Source organism: Branchiostoma floridae, unplaced genomic scaffold (assembly GCF_000003815.2).
Source record: "Branchiostoma floridae strain S238N-H82 unplaced genomic scaffold, Bfl_VNyyK Sc7u5tJ_1593, whole genome shotgun sequence".
Taxonomy (NCBI): Eukaryota; Metazoa; Chordata; class Leptocardii; order Amphioxiformes; family Branchiostomatidae; genus Branchiostoma; species Branchiostoma floridae.
Window position 1 is genome coordinate 19,652 of NW_023365785.1, and position 22,011 is coordinate 41,662.

At 42.0% G+C, this 22,011-nt stretch overlaps 1 protein-coding gene across 1 annotated transcript; it reads left to right on the top strand.

Annotated features, from left to right (window-relative positions):
* The first annotated feature begins 3,462 nt into the window (after nt 1-3,462).
* Nucleotides 3,463-4,041, top strand: LOC118408477 (achaete-scute homolog 5-like). The gene has a single exon (XM_035809293.1). It carries the CDS (start codon nt 3,463-3,465, stop codon nt 4,039-4,041), a length of 579 nt encoding a protein of 192 aa, XP_035665186.1.
* The last annotated feature ends 17,970 nt before the right edge of the window (nt 4,042-22,011 follow it).

Consider the following 22,011-nt stretch of genomic DNA (forward strand, 5'->3'; position numbering starts at 1 on the left):
TTTCGCCAAATGTGAGGGGGTAGTACAGTCCAGTTCGAGGCGCATGGTGTGTTTCACTTCTGCTGACGAACAGTCCTTTGTCTGTCAATCACTCTCCTGACCACTTGACTAAGCCCCGCCCACGTTTTGAGCATTCGACGGTTCAAAAGAAGAGGCTGTGTATGCAAAGATTCTGGTCACAGTCGTCGAGATATTGTAGTACATGTACGACCGCAAAATTTCAGGCGTTCTTCGGATAATCGGGCCTTTGTCGTACGTGGTTTAGCTGTCGTAGCTAGTTGTCGGTGCTTGTTTCTATCATAAAACCGGCCCGGTTGAGAATGCTACAACGTATAAATCGTACTAGGCGAATGTAACCTCGTCATAAGGATTGTAGAGAGTGGCTTCGAATGTAGCGTTCTTTTTCCTTACAAAGAATGGTAGCAAAAATGCAGCCAAGTTCATAAAAGTGATACTCCCTGACGTCTAAAAATACGACAGAGTTGAATTATTCAAAATTGAAATTTAGAATACAAGCATTTCAACTTCTGTCATAAGTACTTTGTGTTCGAGACTTTTGTGTTTTCAAGCATTTTGTCGCGTGGCTACAAATATTTATCTTTCTTTACGCATTCACAAGAAACATAAACCGTTAAGAGCAAGACGTTAACATTCTAGGACAGTTGCTATAAAAGTTCTCATTTTATATATTACAACAATGAAATAATTCGAACTCAAGAAGAAACATGGCTGGTCACTCTGCTAAAATATTGTATTGCTGACTCGAGCAATTTTAAAAAAAATTAAGCAAGGCAAACTATTTAAACGAATTGAAAAAATGCATCTACATTCCTAACAATACTTTTAGCATTTTTCTGTACCATTTTTTCTTCTTCCGCTTACGTTTCACACGCCTAGCTGAATTTTTGCTTATCCAAACGCTTGGTTGTCTCCCGATAGAGCAGCCCATTATTGGCTTCCTCCTATCTATATTGCCGACCCAAGAAACTTTAGCAAGGCAAACAATTCAAACTGGTCGTTAAACATTGAATTGAAGAAATCTACCTTCGTAACAATACATTTAAGCATTTCTCCGTATCATTTTTGTTAAGCTTACATTTCACACGCCTTTCTGTATTTTTGCTTATCTAAACGCTCGGTTGTGCGCAGTCCCGCCGGAGTAGCCCATTCTTGGCTTCCTCCGAGCCGTGAACGCGAACAGCGAGACGCCACAACCCGTAACCCGACCCAGCTCCAATCAAGCGCTGTTTGGTCGGGATTTGTATCAGCCACGCCAGCTTTAGTCCTGAGTCCTCTTCAGCCACTGGCGGCTCGCCTGGGATTGGCTACCCGCTATTCCTAAAAATCAATGTATCCAACCACTTTCATTCCCCCCGAGCGTGGTTAAGAGGACGACACACGGATGTACAAGTCATATGCGCAAACTCTGATTCCTAGTACGCTCGTGCCGATTTCTTCTTCCCGTGAAATCAACATTACAAACATCGTTCAGCAGTCTACATCGGGTCGTCATGTGCTGACGGAGGAAAGTTGTCGCTAGGAGAGTCGACTTCGTGCAAGTATCTTTGGTGGCAAAATCATCGATACCTTTGTGTGCACCTGTTTCAGCTGAAAACGGTGACAGGTCTTTAACTAGGTAAGCTCTATCATTCTTATTTACTATGAGTACTTTTTTCTGTCAATCTATGATTGAAATGTAGTAGTCATATAAAATAGAATTAGATTTACCTTTTTGGATAATGTGTCCTAGTACTTCTCGAAAAGTGATTGTGTTGTCAATGCAATGATCCATGATTTGAAAACGCGGTAAGAATTCGTTTACAAATACTTTGCCCCGTATAATCCGTCTTCTAGTTACACGTACCTTGTAAACTGTTCACAGAGGAATATCCGTAACAATTCCTTTATGGAAATTTTCCATATCTTCTCATAAGTGATGAAATCATTATCTCTCTTCTTGTTTATTTGTCGTGCAGTCTCCCCTTTTTGATAGTCATACCCATCGCTGTATGTTTCTGTCCCGTTCAGTGAGTGTACCTTGTTCACGGTAGGAGTACAATTCGTAACCATAATTGATGAACATTTTCTACATCTTCTCATAAGTGATGAAAACATTATCTGTCCCTATGTTTATTTGCCGTGTTGTCTCCCCCTTTGACAGTCATACCCGTTGCTGTAAGCTTCTGTCCCGTACCGTGTACCGTTCCGTTCACCCTCCCCAGCCTACTATTGTTCCGCGTGCACCACCGTTGTCTGTCCTACCCGGGCCGCGCAGGTTTGAAGCCAGATCGCTTACAAAGCAACAAGTGGCCCGAGCCGTTCATGGTCCCCGCGTACAAGTAGCCCCTTTCTTTGTCGAGTAAACCTACGTAGAGGATGGTATATTTTCCATGAAGACTGGAATTCGAGATTAAGTGTTCTTCTTTACTACGTTCGTGCGTTCTTTTGATAAAAAGAAACGGCAAAGATTGCTTTCAACAAGACAGTACGTTTATGATAGGTCGTGTTGGTATACTAAAAACCGTATAAGAGTGCAGTTTGACCAAAACGTTTAGGACTGTTTACAAAGAAGCAGAAACATTAACGGAAAAGGAAGGGCCCATCTTTCAACGCTTTGACGGCGCCAATTTGTACATAGGAAACTCAATGCACCGCGATATCCCCAGCCACTAAAGACCTTCACTGGCCACAACAGGTGTTTACCGCAATGGTATGAGGCCAATACAAGTATGGTGTTTGCAAGAATGTAGGAAAAATGAGAGCCTTAATTTGGTTTTTTAGCGTTGAGAAACAGCTACAGGGGTGAAGATGTAGGGTTGATTTCCTTCAGTGGTTTTGTTTTATTAGCAAATTAAAAATCATATAAAACGGGCCGTCTCGAACCAAAATCTCCTGATTTTGTGACCACAGTCCTTGGCCTGATGAGATGAAACAATGAGAACCTTGGGTCATGAGTTCATGACAGTAACACCGCCTTAAGGAAGAGTTTGGATAACCCTTCAAGTACAACGTTTCCCATTTGTGTGTGTAGTTCAACACGGGCGTGAAGCCTGGGTATAAACTGTACGTCTCGGTCGTTATCACGGACAGAGAGCTCTCTGTGCCCCCCTCCCCTCTCCTCCCGTGGATACATGTTGTCCGGAAAGACGATCTAACGTGCCCACTTAGGCGGAGTCTCGACCCTTCTTTTCTTAGCCAGGTGGAAAATATTATGAGGTGAAGGTGTAGGGGTGAGAACCTGTACGTGGAAAAATCCCGGCGTGTTTGCTAAATATTCCCGGGACAAAGGACGACGTTCTCACGGGCAAGCACGGTAAATTCGACCTGGTATGTCTGACTTGTCTGTGGGGTTGGTAGATGCCTCACCACCCACAGCGTTTCTCTCCACCAGGTATGAGTCAGTCCCAGCAATATCTAACCCGTGCCATACTGTGTTATTTTAAAGGGAGACAGCTCTGGACAATGGACGAAGACCACCACCATCACCACGACCCGGTGCCCTACTCGACCCCGACGTGTCTACAGCTGGGAATACCGATCGCCTCAGAGCCAGGCCTCCCCGGAGGGTACCCCGACCCCCGCCTACCTCCGGACGACGTCCCGGGGATCCCGCCGATGTTAGAATCCTACCTGGACCCCGTGTATCATGACTCCTACCTCAACGGTAGACTCCCATATCTACCATTTCCGTCGCCATACGGGCTCTACGACTACGGATTCGAACCAGCTTTTATTAGAAAAAGAAACGAGAGGGAAAGACAACGAGTTAAATGCGTGAACGAAGGATATGCTAGACTTCGAGAACACCTTCCTTCAGACATTTCCGACAAAAGACTAAGCAAAGTCGAGACATTACGAGCGGCTATAAAATACATAAAAAAGCTGCAAAAAGTTTTGCACGAAGAAGAAGGAAACAATCATCGGTCGAGGATCGGCAGCGTCGACGACAAGGATTCGGAGTCTCCGGAAACTAACGACATTGACCCGAGAAGTCCCGAACAGGATTCAGACGATTCCGAAAATAGCAAAGAATCGAGATGAAAAAGAACTACAAACGAAAACTTAAAATAATGTCACCTTCTATAGAGACATATTTTTTCCCTGTGAAGTCTTCATACTGTGCCGTTTACGGTGAGCAAGAGAGATTGAACAATCATTCTATTTTCTGTTGTAGCGAAGGCTTCATGCCAGATTTGTTTACCTCTGCCCTTCTGTACATTAAACTTTACTATTAGAAAAAATCTAAGCAATCCCAGTAGAGTGCAAATATATTATATCTTTGATACCAGCTGTATATATTAGTGTTGTATATATTTATGCAGTGTGAATATCTAAACCTTAATAACTGCAGTCACTGTGTTTCTACTATAGTTTGTAAACCATATCTTTGTAATCACTAGAATGTCCTTTCTTTTGACCGTTATCATATATTTGTTGCAAGTCATAACAGATATGATTATTATCATAACTCTTATGATTTTACATCTCGAAAACGGCCAGTCTGTCAGACATATCAAAATAAGTTGGAATTTTGTTTCATTCTGATGACAAAATACTCTGACACGTACACATTCTCTTTGTATATTTGCCAACGGTAAATAAACTGATATGTTAAAAATTAAAGGCAGTTTTTTTCTACATAATGGGGCTTGAATCGTTTCGTTTTTTGCATTTCATCCACAATATTCAATATATACAAATCCTTTAGCTAGTTTTCTACACTTAGCAAGGTTTGCCAAGTATACCTTACCACTGCACAAATGCATGCATTGCCAGCAAAAGTTTCCTACATTTTGCTTTTTGAAAGTTCTTTATTTCTACCTTTGATACTTTGATACTTATTCCGTCCATTTTCTAACATACATGACAAATACATATTATTTAATAAGTAACTAATCTTTCTGGACTTAACATAAAAACATGGACATACAAACTACATAAACGTTATACGACTAGATATAATATGAATGTGGACTCCTAGAAACCCAGGACTTTAGGAAATGTTTTGCCAACTTAAACTTCAGAGAAAACATTTTTGTATAAACAGCCACCCAGTAGCGACGTGTGAATATCGCTATAAACGGACAGAAGCCATATTCTGTGGTTAAAACGACCACAGGGCTATCATAGACCCACGTGGGGGAGCTATACTGTGATATCCGTGATACCTATATCCACGATACGCCTTGAAGTCCGACTAAAACGGTAGAATGTCCACGTTAATGGCTAGCCGTGGTGGGAAAGTCGGCTGGTCGGGGGGTGTACCTCCGCCCATGACAATGAGAATGTTTGTAGCGTCAATAGTTCTGCTCTGGGGTAAGTTTTCTTCGCCATGAATTGCCAAGGACGCCAAACGCTGCGCCATCGCTATTATTTGTGTCATGTTTGGATATACGATGTAATTTTGTCGAGAGAAATCCTCTGATGGTTACGACACAATTGTGGGGAATAGATATAAGCTAGAGAAAGGTTTACAAGGTAGTCTTCCGTGATTGAACCCGTGAGGTCGACAGGACAAATTCCACGGATCAAAATAACGCCTAAGTCGAGAACCACGTCGCGCAGTAACAACAAACTAACAACAATCGCACCCAAAACAAGACAACACGGAGTTTGTATTGAGCGCACACACTGCACAAAGGGCAGGGGATACCAGGTATTCTTTTTCAGCCGAGGCACAACAGGTAGCGAGCAGAATAGACCGACAAGTCGGATCGCCACCCTTGTGGAAAACCCGCGTGTTTAACATGGGCTTTGTGACAAGGGAACTCGGCGCTAAGAATGGCGTTTGGTAGTGGTAGTGTGTACGGGTCGGGTAGGGTCAGGTGGGGATGAAAACGCACCAAAACACTAATTTCACCCTCTCTATTCTCACACGTCTTATTGAGGGAGACCAGGGAGTAGTGTAAACCTAGCTTCATGAACGGGCACTGACGATTCAGCTCCCTGAAGCCACACAGGAACTAATGACAGCAAGATAAAGCAATTTGCTGGTGGCTTAAGAGAGTACCTCAGGTAGACTACGTTGCAGTCTTCGAACGGGGCTGGTTTTTATTGTTTGGCTCGCGATTTTCAACGTTGGCTAGGTTCTCTTGTGCCGCGAAAGAGAGTTTGCCGAGGAAGGGAGTATCAGTATGCTGTGAAAGGGAGATTGCCGTGATAGCGAGGACGGGGCAAACCTCACGAAAAATTGACCTTGTGAAAAGTTGACAGCAAGCGTCGCTGCGTTGTGAATTGAACTTGTGTTATCCTTTATAGGGTGGAATATTGTGCAAAACGTACACGTATGACTAAAAAGGCAGCAAAACACAAAAAGTGCAAAGAGTCGTTTTTTATCGATGGAAATCGCCGTGAGAGCTCTGTCAAATCGTAGAGGCGCATCTTCAATGAGATGTACCAGATTTAGAACACTTCAATGCTGGGCTTAAGCGTTAAAATATGTTCAAACATATTCATGTATAGGTGGCGTTGAAAAAAAGTGCGAATCAACGACCAGCCGATGGACACTTTCAAAAACTAATGACAGTAAAATAAGTCTTGACTTTTGTATTTTACTGGTAGTTTAGAACACTTCACCGGTACTGAGTGGGTAGAGTGTTCGCCTTGCATTCGGTAGGTCGTGAGTTCGATCCTCGGCCGAGTCATACCAAATACAATGTACTTTAAAAATGGTACATGCTGCTTTCTCTGCTTAGCACTCAGCATTTGGGAAGAGTATGGTAGTTGAACGCGCACACCTGTGGACTAGCCCCCTGCTGTAGTGATTGCACAAAGTTGTGTGGCCCAGGGCTTCTGAAATGGAGAATGGCGCCGTCCTATGTATGCGCAATCAGCCAATCAGTGGAATGAGTGATAAACACAGGTTCAACCGTACAGGTACAACTGACTTTCAAACTCACTTTTAAGATTTTAGTTTACATCAAGGACCGCTACATTTTTATTTCATTCCACATGTACGAGGAAAGAAAACATTTCGTTTACTGCTCACTGTTTATCAGATATCATAAAGAAAAGAACCAACTGAACTGGACGCCAGACATTATCCAAAACCCCACGTACGTTGCAGTTGAGATGTTGTTTAATCGTCAGTAAGACAGCCTCCTAGTCATAGATTTCTTTCGTCTATTTCAGATATAGTTGAATATCCTTCATACTCTCGCTCCAAGCAGAGGTTGCGTCTTACCTCGTAAGAGGAGCGCCGGTGTAATTTTTCCGACTACTGCTATATCTACGCGACTCAACCTCTGCTTGGAGAGTATATCCTTCAGTCATACGGCTAGTCCAGCAGGGTTTTTACATATTTTACATAAGGAATACATAACGTTACAAGTTAACGATCACAATATTAACCAACTCAATGTTTACTTGTATACAATGGATGTTTTTTGGGGGGAATTGTTCTGAATTATACTTTATCTAACGTTTATTACACATGCACATATATGTGCCCTGAGTAATAAGCATGCGTCACAAGATCGGTATCTGAATGACAAACATGCCTCATTTCCCGAAGGGTACTTAACTGTAGGACGCGATGACATCATTCAAACGGCCTGTCACTAAGTTCTCTTCTCTAAGAGCCGGGTGTCGCTCCGAATTTACGCCCCGCCAGAGTTTTGCTTCATGAAGCGCTAGCAGTGAGTGAGCGTAAGGCTAGGGCTAGCTGGCCAGGGCTAGCTGGCCAGGGCTAGCTGGCCAGGGCTAGCTGGCCAGGGCTAGCTGGCCAGGGCTAGCTGGCCAGGGCTAGCTGGCCAGGGCTAGCTGGCCAGGGCTAGCTGGCCAGGGCTAGCTGGCCAGGGCTAGCTGGCCAGGGCTAGCTGGCCAGGGCTAGCTGGCCAGGGCTAGCTGGCCAGGGCTAGCTGGCCAGGGCTAGCTGGCCAGGGCTAGCTGGCCAGGGCTAGCTGGCCAGGGCTAGCTGGCCAGGGCTAGCTGGCCAGGGCTAGCTGGCCAGGGCTAGCTGGCCAGGGCTAGCTGGCCAGGGCTAGCTGGCCAGGGCTAGCTGGCCAGGGCTAGCTGGCCAGGGCTAGCTGGCCAGGGCTAGGGCTAGGGCTAGGGCTAGGGCTAGGGCTAGGGCTAGGGCTAGGGCTAGGGCTAGGGCTAGGGCTAGGGCTAGGGCTAGGGCTAGGGCTAGGGCTAGGGCTAGGGCTAGGGCTAGGGCTAGGGCTAGGGCTAGGGCTAGGGCTAGGGCTAGGGCTAGGGCTAGGGCTAGGGCTAGGGCTAGGGCTAGGGCTAGGGCTAGGGCTAGGGCTAGCTGCTTGCAGATTGCCGCACAACACTTAGAAATACTGAAAACCCCAAAGCAGTATCAGGGCAAGTAGTTGGCTTGACACCGGGTCCGGTGAAAGATGCCCACTCCAGAGGCAGTTTGGACGTGTGAACGATGCGCTATTGTTGTCTCAAGCGGCGCAAAAAACTCGTTCATCCGCCATAGAACTGGTCTCGACCCGATGAACTGCCCGGTGTGATAAGATAAGGAGACGTGAGACGGTGGCACTTGTTGTTTTTAACCCGTTATCTCTCCCATCTACTGTCGTGTGAATAATCACACTCACCGGTAAGTGCTCCGTACGGCATGGGAACAGGAAAAACTGTACCAACCGACGTTTGACAAACATTTTAAAGTGCCGTCGTGTAAGAAAGGAGTAGAAACAGACAAAAACAATATCATGGATCCTGGGATTCGAACCCACGCCGCCAGATCACAAACTCAGCAACTCAAATCATTACGCCAAAGAGCTCAGAGCCGTTCAATGGTATGGCAAATTTAGCGGTGCTTGAACCCCACTGATACAGTAGGGCAGTGGTCTTTTCTTTCAATACTTGTCGTCTTCAAGACTTCTCAAATTTTTAGGAGGGGAAAAGATTAGACTTCTTCATTTGATATCGATAGCTATGTCTTTGCATTGAGATTAGAATATTGAATAACAACAACAATAACAGCAATAAAACACCGATAAAGATACATGAAAACAGAGACTACTACTAGGACATAGGAATAGATTCGGAAGAGATTACTACTTCTAGGACTGAAAGAAGTAAGATGCGTTCACATACTTCAAAGCAAATCAGAGCACATTTTTAATATAGGTATAGTCATTCAAGCGCCTTTCTAGTTTCTGCGTGTCTATTCATCTTTTGGGTAACCGTTAAGATTTTTGAACGTTTGAAATTCTGACCGTTACATTATTGTTGAGGCTTAATCGATCACTCATCGCGTGATATCAAACCCTCCTGGTTAATTCATGAGCCATGTCGTGTCTACAACCTGTCGGATACGTCATGTAATCTGGTCTAAATCTCTTCCTCGTGTGGGGAAATTAGCTGTCACAACACGGAGGATATGTGGTGGACGGAACGATTTCTCTCCCATAGTCTATTGTTTATAACAGTACTGGTACTACTATTATCTTATATCTGTAACGTTGCGTTCCATGCTACATAGCTATAGGGGTGTGGGTTTCCATTTAGGGTATAGTACTGTGACGTTCGATTTTGATATCGTAGCTTTTTTTTTCTAATTTTCAAGCAGACTGTAGAGTCAGCCGCCGAAAATGATCCATTCAAGACAGTAACAAGACATTTGAATTTTGTACGACACATCGTACAACTGTCCCATTGACCTCAGTTTGCAGTCGTACGATGATCGGACGACAGATGCGACCACGCTGTGAATTATTTTCGTTGAAAAAGGTACTACGTGAAACAATAGAATCTATGTCTGTACAATATGGCTTAGGTCACATTTCAAAAAAGGGGCAGCTTTCGTGAGCAAAAAGAATGATATAAAAGACATCAAAGTACACAAAATGTCAAAATAAGATTCAAGGGAATAATATGTTAATTTTTCTAGGAATACAGTTTGATTTTTCGTTTCTTAAAACATCCCGGCCGGGCCCCGGTTTGGAAATGTGACCTAAGCCTATACTGGGGATGCTGATGAGTTGACATTGTTGTTTCTACAATCAAACCGTGAAAGGGGATTACAAGTTAATGAGGGGGGAGGGATGCCTGTCCGGGCCGTGAAGGCGCCGTGCTGTTTTTGGAACGGTCTGGGAGACATAGACTCAGTAAAGCCGATAAACTGGGACCGGTACCGCGGCTATGGAAACAACATCACTGCATATTAACAAAGATCTGCGTAATACATTCGTTAATGCTACACATACCATAGAACCAATAGTGTAAATGACAAGCTAGACCCTATATGTTGATTTATTCATACCTATAGATCACGGATATACATATATGTGTTTAGTTGTACTGTAAGTAGCTGTTATACATGTAGACCTTACAAAAGTAGCTGTACTTTTGTCGTGTCAATAAAGATTATTATATAGAGCAGAAAATATGCACACCTAACGAAGGGACATCCGTTCAAATATCTTATGTCATTATCTAACTACGATATACTGGAAAAAAATATAACGTTAAGTTCGTCTACACATATTTTAAGAAAAGAGAAGAAGCATGTAAACGATAATTTAAGTTTAACTTTTTGTTTACTTCATTTGTACCAAACTGACTGCAACAAACTTCATTGCCATTGTCATTAAAGTACAATGACATAGAATCGGAAGGTTCTGGGTTTGAATCCCCTGCATGCCCCATGCTATATCTCCCAAACCTTACAGTCTGGTCTCCGGGTTGACATTATTAAATGTGACAGTCACCTTTTATGTCAATCATTTTACAAGTGAGATAAAATCTCAATGATGCAATCAACAGACAGGAGCTAGAGATAAGAAATTTTGAAATATGACAGTGTCGTATCTTGATGTCATAGTGTTACTACAAGACGATTTTTCTAACTAACTTGTGATAATGCACTTTAAAATACATACACTTTGCAGCTATTACCCCTTCTTCTTATTCAATTCGCAAGTTCCCAACAGCCTTTAGTCGGATTTTAGCATTCGTATATCTTCATTGTTTTAAATCAGTCGCACTTAGTCTTTTACAAACTGAAACGACAATGTCAAAATAGTTATAAAAGTGATGACAAAAGTTGTTTTTCTTCAATCTGTCTGCAAATTAACACGTTCACAATTTTAATCTTTTAGTAACGCGTACGACAATCCCGTAATAATTTCCGACGTACCGACCACTCAATTGTACCAATTTTTGTGATATTGAATCCCTGTTTTTTACCACTCTTTCAGGCCAACGTTCTCTACCTTTTTAACTAATCATATATCGCAAAGATGAAGCTTCGACTTGAAATCACTGCTAAATTGTGACGCTATGAGATCATTACCCAGAATATAAACCATGACACATATGACGTCCTTATGATCAGACTGACTGAAACTGTACAAACTGTTTACATCACTCTTTGTGGATTCAGCAAAACATTTCATACCGACATTTTCATGGGGATGAAAATTCTCCACTCCATTGCCACCGGTTGGCGTGAAACAATGCCGTGGCTTGTGTGCCACTTGGTGGGTCTGTCGTTTCGTTGTCTTAGTTAATGCTCTGTTTGGATAAAGTAAGGAGGGGATAATATACAGTATCTTTAGGGAGGGCCTTTTCTTCTTTCTCTGGGGAGAATATGGAAAAGGAATTTTGTACATTGTGTAGAAAAAAGAAAAATCTTGGGAAATTTTGCCTCTTTAAACTCAATAAGATCCGATTTGAGGACAATGCTGGGAAAGTAAACATAACGGTAATTGTGTAGTTTGCGGTTCCGAGCGTTGTATTTTGAGGCCGATAGCCCGGTTGCGCGTCGGTCGACGTTTTAGGTATCCGATGTCACGGTCACCTCTCGCTCGTTATTTTACGTTGCAACGTCGCTGTTTGAAAACCGACATCGCTTTTTTGAAACCCGACGTCGAAACCCGACGTCGAAGCTCTTTCGAAATCCGACGTCGGTTTTGAAAATACACGTCGCTTTCGAAAACTGACGTCGGTTCTCAAAAACCACATCGCTTTGAACACCGACGTCGGTTTTGAAAAACCACATCGCTTTGAAAACCGACGTCGATTCTAAAAAAACAACATCGCTTTGAAAACCGACGTCGGTTTTGAAAAACTACATCGCTTTGAAAACCGACGTCGGTTTTGAAAAACTACATCGAGGATTAACTCCAGGGGGAGGGGCCTTTTACACCTTTCATTCACACCAACCAAACACAGATGTGTATTTGTTATCAAACCCACCATGGATCGACTAGTTAGGCATATTTCCTGCCCTTACGCCCCAAACAGAGATTCGGCTCCGAGCAGTTGGGAAAAATTTGAGAGTTTATCATATGCCTCTTTCTTGTCCCGCCCTTGTTGGGGAGGGCGGACGAAAGACGCGGCACATAACAATGCCGCAATTTTGCTCCCAAACCTCTGCAAGGAGCTTCCGACTGGTTTTGACGTTTTTTTTCCAGGCGGTTTTGTCGGGCCTTCTTTTTTGTTCAAACTTCCTCTTTAAACACTTGGTTTGGCGACATAGCAAAATAAAATAAAAAAACAACGTAAAAACCAGTCCTTTTGCGTGGGGAGTACATATCACCGTGAACTAAGCTATATTTACCTTACACTCCTACAGGGCAAAAATTCTACATAGATGTGTATTACACTATGTGTATTATACTGTATCTCTCCAAGCAGAGGTTGCGCTTCGGCTGTTTTTCATGTGTTTTAGGCCTTTTTGTGGGGCTTTCAATTTTGTACAGGAGCCTTCATGTTCGCCGGCCAAACAGACGTGAAGAAAACAATACACAATAGAAAGCCCAGCAAAGAGACCCAACTGAACACGTCAAAAACTGCCGAAAACACCTTTGCTTGGAGAGTACACTAACATGTCTAGACCTGTCAGTTAGCGGTGGTTGGAAGAACATTACTTACCTATAATGTCTCTTATCACGCCAAGGAAATATTGCTTTCACCAAGGAGGTTATATAACCTCCTTGCTTTCACTAATCTAAGAGAATCGTTGCTGACTCACTTTGTATCAACTTATCTGGCGGCATCAGGTTGCTGTACATGTGCGAGCTTTGTGTGTGTTGTCTGCTGTTTCTCTTAATTTGGGCAAACTATTGCTCAAATAAAGCAGAAAAGTATTAACCTGAAATAATCTCTTTGATATCTAAGCCTTCAATTTAAAAAAAGATATATATATATTTCATCTCTTTAATGTCATTAAATACATTGCCAGTAAGAGCTCATATAAACATAGAGCCATTTGCTTATGGGATCCCTTTCACCGCTGAGCTACAAATGTATATATACCTTACCCTCCTTCCGGGCCCCAAAATCTACATGTGAATCGCTACTTACAGCGCTACTATTTCTCCCCAATCAGAGGTTTTTGCGGTTTTTGACGTGTTTCTGGGCCTTCTTGTTGGGTTTTACATTCTGTATAGTTGACTTCGTGTCCGCCAGCCAAACAGACATGAAGAAAACAATTCTAATTCTAGTAAGTCTAATTCCAGATAGAACCCCTGAGAATGCAGGAAATGGCGTCTCAAAGGGTCCATATTTCAAAATTTCTCCGAGCCTCCCGGCCCTCGGCTCTGAACAGGGTAAAATATGTTGCGGAAGCGTTGCCCTCAAAAACTTTACCACTCATACAGATTTCAGTGTCAAGCTTAGTTTCGGGCAAAAAGTACTCCTAGAATGCAGAAAATGAGGTTTCTCCCTTGCGAAGGCTTGCGCCTTTGGCGCTTACGACGACATTGCGAAAATATGTTAGGGGCGTGAGTTTTCCGGCACAAAGAAACTTTTCTCTCTAAGAAAATGTTATATCTGATTTAGCTTCGTCTTACAGCAAAATCTGTCCTTCAAAAGGCAGTAAATGGCGTTTCAGACGGTCCAGATTTTAAAATTTCTCCGGACTTATATTACAACGTCTCGTGCCTTCCGAGCTCGAATCGAAATGGTAAAATATGTCGGGGGCTCTTGGGGTGGAGGCCAAAAGCTATAACCAAGGAGCTTTTATCAGGTAAAAGCTCCTTGCTATAACCATGTGTAATTAGATGAAAATGTCAAAATCAACCTAGCTTAGTCGGTCGGCAAAATTTGCCGAAAAATGCAGGAAATAGCATTTAAGAGGGTCTTGATTTTGAAATTTTCACGGGGGAGCATACCCCCGGACCCCCCTAGGATGCATCGCGCCTCCGGCGCTCCATGTGCTGAAACAATAGTTCAATCCCTCCATGAGAAATTTGCTGCCGCCGTCTCTGTGGCGGGCCGGGAACTCTAGATCTGCCTGTCATGGACATTGTCCCTGTCATTCCTCCAGGTTCCGGGTACCTTTTGCTTCTCACAATGTCAATAGTCGGATATTTTCTCACAATGTCAATAGTCGGATATTTTCACCCATTTTCACCCCAACTACTCTAGCGCTGTATGGATAGGAATGCACCTCAATGTTACGTAAGTGTTATGCGTTGTATTAAACTCCTTCTGAATTTACCGTTAAGCGTTACCGGGCCTCCTGAATTTACCGTTAAGCGTTACCGGGCCTCCTGAATTCACCGTTAATCGTTACCAAGATCCCCCCATGCAGACCCTCATCTAGGCGAATAGTTGCTGGCTCACTTTTTCTCAAATTACTGTGTGAGAGCTTGATATGTGAGTGTCTGTTGCTTCCTTACACTTTGGCAAACTATTGACCAAATAAAGCAGAGCTCTAGAGAAGCAAACAAGCTTTCTATTGATATGTAATACAATGAAATTGATGCAGAAACAACGGAAATATGATCAATCGAAGTTGATATTCCAAACTTTTTGTGCCGAGTTGAGTACTTACTTAGTTTACATCTTGCTGATACTAAGAAAGATATGTATTCTGGAATTTCTTGAATGCTGAAAAACGACGTTTAGATTTAAGCGAAAGGAATCAAAACTAGAAAGGTAATATTTGCAAGCAAATACAGAATGTTACCTTCACATGTTGTAGTCTAACACTGGCAACTGTTTTGTTCATTCTTATTTGAACACGTTTCTAAATGTAGTGACCCAAGCCCCTGTAAATCTGACATTTGCTACATTATGTAACCGGACACCACATGGTGTCTGCTACTTTACCGGTTACCATGGTGACAGCCGTCTGGTCCAGGTCGTTGACCTTATTTGTGCGGAGAAGAAGAAACAAAGCAAAAACAGATATGTTCCCTTCTGTGAAGGTAACATAATAATGGCGACGGCAACACAGTCGATATCACCGATCTGGAAATAATTCTATCAGATACTAGTCTTCATCACACAAATAGCACTTCATATTTTGCCAACTTTTAGCCTATTACGTTTGCTTGACTAAATCGACCCACCTAACATCCAGGTGTGGGATTCTGTGAGGCTAATGAAACCCTGGACAACGAGATAGTGACACCAAGGAGATTAAAAATGGAACCTGCAATACAGTCTATAGGTGCAGAGGCGGCGGCACCAATTTTTAGTTGGGGCGGAAATGTTGTATAATCAAACCCCCTACTAGGAGGGCCCGGAGGCAAGCACGTGTCTAATCTAGACCCTCTGAAAGACTATTTCCTGTATTTTGATTGACAAGTTTTGCTGGTACACTAAGCTAAGGTTAGTGGCATTTCTATTAAAGATACACAAAATACACATGGTTTTAGCTTAATATATATAATACTAGGGTAACGCCCCAAAAATACAAACTAGGACGATGGTTCATTGTGCAATAGTTGTATCAGTGACAATGTAGGGAAATGTATAGACAACAAAATGTACAGTCTAATATATACGTTATATCACAACAATTCCAGTTACTACAATACTATGAACTACACTGAGTGCAATCTGCGGGAATAAAGGGAACTATAACATACATCAGATTGAGAACTTCTATGCTATTATCGACATAATATTTGTCAAACGTTATTTATGAATGGTACCGTTTCTTTGTTGCATGGCGTGATAATTGTATTGACCTAGGTGGATAGATATGGAGTCATGACATGATAAAAGTATATTGAAGGTGTCATCACATGTGTGTGGTAGACATACATTGGACTTACATGTGATTGATCGCATTAACATCTGTCTCTCTTCATTGTATGTAGGACAAGTCATAATGAAATGATAATCATCTTCAATGCTAGTGTCATCTTGACATGAAGGACATAGTCTCTGATCTGTTGGTATATTATGTTGACGACCTTTATCGATTTTGAGGCAGTGTGCACTTATTCTCAGTTTGGTAATGCTGTTCACAAAATATTTGTTTTGAATAGATAAGAGGTAGTTTCTATAACGAACTGAGATTTTATTTGAGAATACGCTTTGAGTTTATTGTTCTTTTTTATTTTTTTGTTTCCATTCAAAGAGGAATGTGTCCTTCATGCGTTCTTTGAATGTGTTTCCGAAATATTTGCGTCAACGGTAGGGTTGAGCCAAATATTTCGGAATCTATGTCGCCTTAGCATATCTTGAACATGTGCAGCTCAAGCTTTGTGTCCTTCGACAGCTACATCGTGATTTTTTCACAGTTCTAGTCTGTCATTAGACATGTTCTGCAGCCTGAGCCAATATTTTATCAGATGAGTCTGGGTGTCAATGTATAATGGGAAAGCTCCTAGTTCTCCCCATACCGCGGCGTTGACGGAGCTTCTGGGAACACGGAGTAGTATTTTGTAGAGAACATATTCTAAGTCGAGAACTTCGTATGATGCTGTTGGTTGCTCTACCGACACGTTTTGGTTTCTTAGTATGTTCGAATTATGCATTATGTTTAGCTTGCACTGTATTTCTTAAGACATATGAGTATATGGCGGCTGCAATTAGGATCAGTTTTCCGATACAAATATACATGCATTTTCACCATTTCAAGCGCCGAAGGTACGAGCCGTCGCAAGGTAGTTTCGGGGAGTTTTTGAAATTTGCACCATCTGAAACGCCATTTCCTGCATTTTGAGAGACAGATTTTATTCACAGATCAAGCTAAATCTTATGAAATTTCTAGAGAAAAAAAAAACATTTGAGGGCAAAGACATACCGCCCAAACATATTTTCACTACGTGAGCACCGAAAGCGCAAGCCGTCTGAAGGGCGGATAAACTTTTAAAATCTGGACCCTTTGAAACTTTTCATTTTCTGCATTTCAGGGGCACATTTTGCTTGTAAACGACGCTCCGGCAGCATATTTCCACCATGTTCAGCGCCGAAGGCGGGAGCCGTCCCAAGGGGGACTTTAGAAATTTTGAAATCTGGTCCCCCTGAATCCCAATTTCCTGCAATTTTAGGGGCAAATTTTGCCGGTAGACTAGATTCAAAAGTGGAAATATCTTTTATTAGCAACAAGCTTTAACACCTTGACAATACATTCGATGAAATTTCAGGTGACCAGATAAATCGGAGAAAGATTAGGAGAATCAAAAGAAGTCAAGAGGTGAAACATGGCACAGTTCTGAACTTTTTTTTTTACCATAAAGGGCATTGAAATCATCTCTTGATTCGTAGAATCTTCTGACATCAATGATACATTAGTCTGTCAACTTTGCGGTGCGTGTTACAGTACCTTACAGTGAACATTTGTCATCTTGTAACAATCAGGTATATCATCAACAGCGTAATCCTTTACCGCAGGTTTACATTCTTAGTTATGTTATATGTATCGGTGATATATGACGCTAGGGCCAATCTTATAGCGCTTACTTAATCTCCAAGCAGATTCCTCCGGTGGCATAAAACAGTAACATAAGCTGGGGAAGGACTTCAGCCGGCAGAGGGGTAAAATTGGCCACTGTTTTATGTGTTACTGTTTTATGCCACCGGAGGAATCTGCTTGGAGACTAGCGCTTACTGTCTGCCCAAAGAGCTATCTACCTCTCAGATATCACGACCACCGCATGTCCATAAAATGAGATATAAAAAATTGAAGTTTTGCTGCAGTACCTTGGGAAGCCACTAGGGGTCCATTATCGAACATGACCTTCATTGTTCTCACCCCTACCACATACCTGACCCCTATCATACAAAGTGGGAGTGAGGGAGGAAGAGGAAGTTAAAGTAAACAGACTCCGAGAGGCGTATAAATAAAGAGTATGAGATTCCCACATTAAAAAATTGTATCTCTACTCCACCTCTGTATGGTTGCCCTGACGCCTGTTAGATTTTGCAAGTCTCAAGGGACTGTTTCTTGCCTGAGATCTTTGAATCTTTGATATTTATGATATTACGTCAGTACTGGCTGGTATTGTCCGCACCAAGACTAGATGATTAGATTTTGGGCCCCCTGGTAAGTCATGCGCATAACATTTACAGAAGCACTTAAAATTTCATGGAGGTATGAGGTTGCCGAACCTAGTTGATAAGAGTTTGTGTGACTTTATCAAATAACAATTAAATTATATGTAATGAGTAGCATATTTATGTCTAAAGACATTATCTACATAACAAACCTGGTTCATTTGGCAAAGGTATGATTTCGTGGAACTTTAGTTTTTTTATATGGATAACATCCGCGCGCGCATCAGTATCAACCGTGCTTTAGATCGTACAAAGCAGCTGCAAAAAGAGCAAATATATGACGTAGATAAGAATACATACTTTGGAAAACACTTACTAATGTCAACGTCAATTTTCTGGTCAGAGGAGAGAAAGAATATCATACTGATTGAGCTTACTGTGCCGTGGGAGGAAAAGATGTGAAGAAGCACACGAGAGAAAAGAGAGCTAGTACAGTACCAGGACCTGCTATGTACAGTGTTGTAAAGAGAAAGGATGTCAGGCCTGGTTATTCCCGCAAGAAGTGGGGTATAGACTGTAGAGGCATCCCAGCCTAGTCAGCTTGGAAGTTATTGACAGTGCTGAGATTAATAAGAGGAAGAGCTAGGGAGGATGCAGTGCGCAGAATAGCCGGGGAAGCGGCAGCGGGGGTTGCTTCATGTTTTAGGAGAGAGGAAGTAGGCTGGAAGCCGGGAGGAGCGGACGAGTAGCGGATTGGCCACCACTGATGGCCCGACAGCGAGAGGATGTAACCCTGGTAACGGATGAGGGTCAAAATTTTACTCTCCAGGCAGAGGTTAGGCTCCTGCTGGTTCATTTTTTTAACGTTTTTTAGTCGTTTTTATCGGGCTTTCTATTTTGTATTGTATCTATGTATGGTCAAAACCTATTTGGCTTGCGGACTTGCAAAAAACATGACAGAATACAAAGCCCGATAAAAACAACTAAGAAAACGTCATAAAATAGCCTCCGCTTGGAGAGTACGAAACATCCGGTTGTCCGACAGTTGATGACGTCAGTGACCTCCGCGGCCATGCAGGCGACAGCACTGCAATCAGCTGCAGGTAAGTGGAGTTATGATGGAATCTAATCTTTGGTATATTTACCAACAGGTCAAAGACGAAAATTTGAAAGAAGAAATGAAGAATCTAATGTAACGGTATTCAATATGTTTGGTAATATGTTCAACCTTCTATACCACTGAGATGATAATGATAAGAAACTTTTGTATAAAATGGAAACTTAACTTAACTTAAAGAAAACAAAAGTCACTATCTTCACAAATACGGCCGTTCCTTCCCGAAAAAACATTCTCATTTGGGCAAGAAAAGTTGGAAATGGTTCATTCCTATTGCTATTTAGGCCTGAATATAACTTTTTCAGGCAGATCCCTAGCAAAAAAAAAAAAAAAAAAACTAAAGCTATGTACAGTCTGAAATCCCTTATCCGTTCACAAGTATACCCAAACCTTCTGTCATAATTTGAGTTTAGATTCGGGTAAGTTAAGGTTTCATAAGTCTTATAAGATAGCATATACTATGAAAAATATCTAGAACTAGATGAATCCGATCTACGCTGTTAGAATTAGTGCCCACCTCCTTGAAATATAGAATAAGGGCAAAGAAGTTAAATGTGTGCGAAAGGACTTGTAAATACTATATGTTGTATATGGTAGAAGACGAAACACATTTTATTTCGACATATCCCTTCTACGATCAACAAAGAAAAGAAGCTGTTCAAAGATCTAGAAGTCACTAAATTCCATCCTAATCTTTCTACGCTTATAGACAGAAAGAAAACAAAACCCACATATTTTAGGTGGGTTCATTTTAGCCTCCCTAGCAGGCTCTCTGAGGTCTTTTTTTGCTCATAATACACGTTTGTTGGCCATTTCTTTTTGTGCTGGGTCGCTGATTAAGGACGTCAGTCAGATAAGGCCAGCAATCAGCGACCCAGTACAAAAAGAAATGGCCAGCAAAAGTGTATATTAAAAAAAAAGGCCTAAGAGAGCCTGCTATTGAGGCTATGTCCATACGTCTTCTGCTGTCTCAAAACTGACGTCAAACCCAATAAGATACATTTTAGCGTTAGAATATAGACTTATTCAATATAGTTGCTTACTATATTGTTTAACATTGTCTGTATACGTCATTTGTGTCACTTGCAACTAGCTCTCGGGCAAGAACTTACAGTAAACATATTATTATAATGATAATAGTTTATTGCAAATTCTTGTCCGATGGCTAATTGCAGGCACACATGTGTACCATGAAAGGGACAAACAAACAAATAGTGTAGAACAGTATGGAATAGGTCTACTCTAGAGTCTAACGCTAGTAAAAGCTAACTCTAAACTGTAACTTGTTGGGTTTTACTCCTTTTCCTGAGAAAGTGGAAGACGGAGGACCACACCTTTTCTATAATGTGTGGGTTCTGTGATGTTAGGAGGAAGGTAGTTTTCTTTTAGTCTGTAAAACACAGGCGAATCTGGTAGGAGTTTAGTGGCCTTTTTCAAAATTCCTTTTCTTTCGTGATAGTAGAAAGAACAGTTTGAAATAAGTTGTGTTTCGTCTTTCACAATGTTTGACGTGCAGGACTAGTAAATACAAGTTCTTTCACAAAGAGCGCAAGCAGGTAACTTCTTGTACCGCCCCTTCTCTATTTCCAGGGGGTGGGCGCTACTTTTAATTTAGCTGATTGCGGAGCGTACATCAAAATTGTTTAGTTCTAAATATTTTTTCATAGCATATGCTGTTTTACAGGTCTTTTAAAACCTTCTATGTTATAAGCTTACTGGTATCAATACGCAAATAATGAAGGCAACTTTTTTAGGAGGGCAAACGTTTTTTATTCGCACGGCATCAGTGAGGGCTATAAAACAGAGAATATCACCCATGATGTTAATACGTGGTCTACGGAAATCTTATTTGCTCATTTTGAAGCTGCTTTGTACGATTTACAGTGCGCACGTTGATGCCAGCAGCCCTATAATTATTATTACCTCTACCCGGCTCTGCGGATCGGTGGTCTAATGCATGTAGTTGACAAATAGGGTCAATAGTACGCGAGGGGACCTAATCTCGAACCAGATCCACGGTGCGTAATGTATAGTATCAAACTTCCGTTTGACTCCCTTGGCCGACTACACTCCTTGGTCAGCTTTAAAATTATCTTATGGCACCGTAGGATCTGCTTGGAGATTAGACGGGACCGGCCATAGCACGATGAGGATATAACTCCTCTGGCCGGAGGACTCCCCTTGCGTACTTTTGACTCTATTTGTCCAATTTCTACTATTAGAACACCGATCAGCGGAGCCTGATAGAGGCTACTGTACACGGCCTATAAACCATATAAAGCAAGGACGTTATGGTATGAATGACCTACTGTAACCCGGGATCGAGAGCTGCCGATCTCGTTCCCCCTAAGGAAGAAACCATTCATCTTCAATATTATTCTTCAATAAACTTAACGTTATTATTATGTTGTCAGGAAATAATAGCAATCAATCTTATATTTGATCATAAGTGCAATTACAGGTATGATCATTTAGATCATTTACACCTTACATCTTACTGTGAAGGATATTTTGAGGGATTGTTTTCTCATCCCCTTTCTTTTATATAGGCCCTTCCAATCACATGATGCGAGCGCGGATTACACGAACTCGCGAGTGGGTCAGCTGTGTGAGAGATCAAGTGAGAGATCTTATTATTCCTCTTGAAAGTACCTCAAAAACTCATGTCTTGTCTAGCTAGGTTCTCTAAAGATAGCCCTGTTCCTATTTATCAGTAGAGATAGGAGTGGACCGTCCGATGGCAGCTTGTT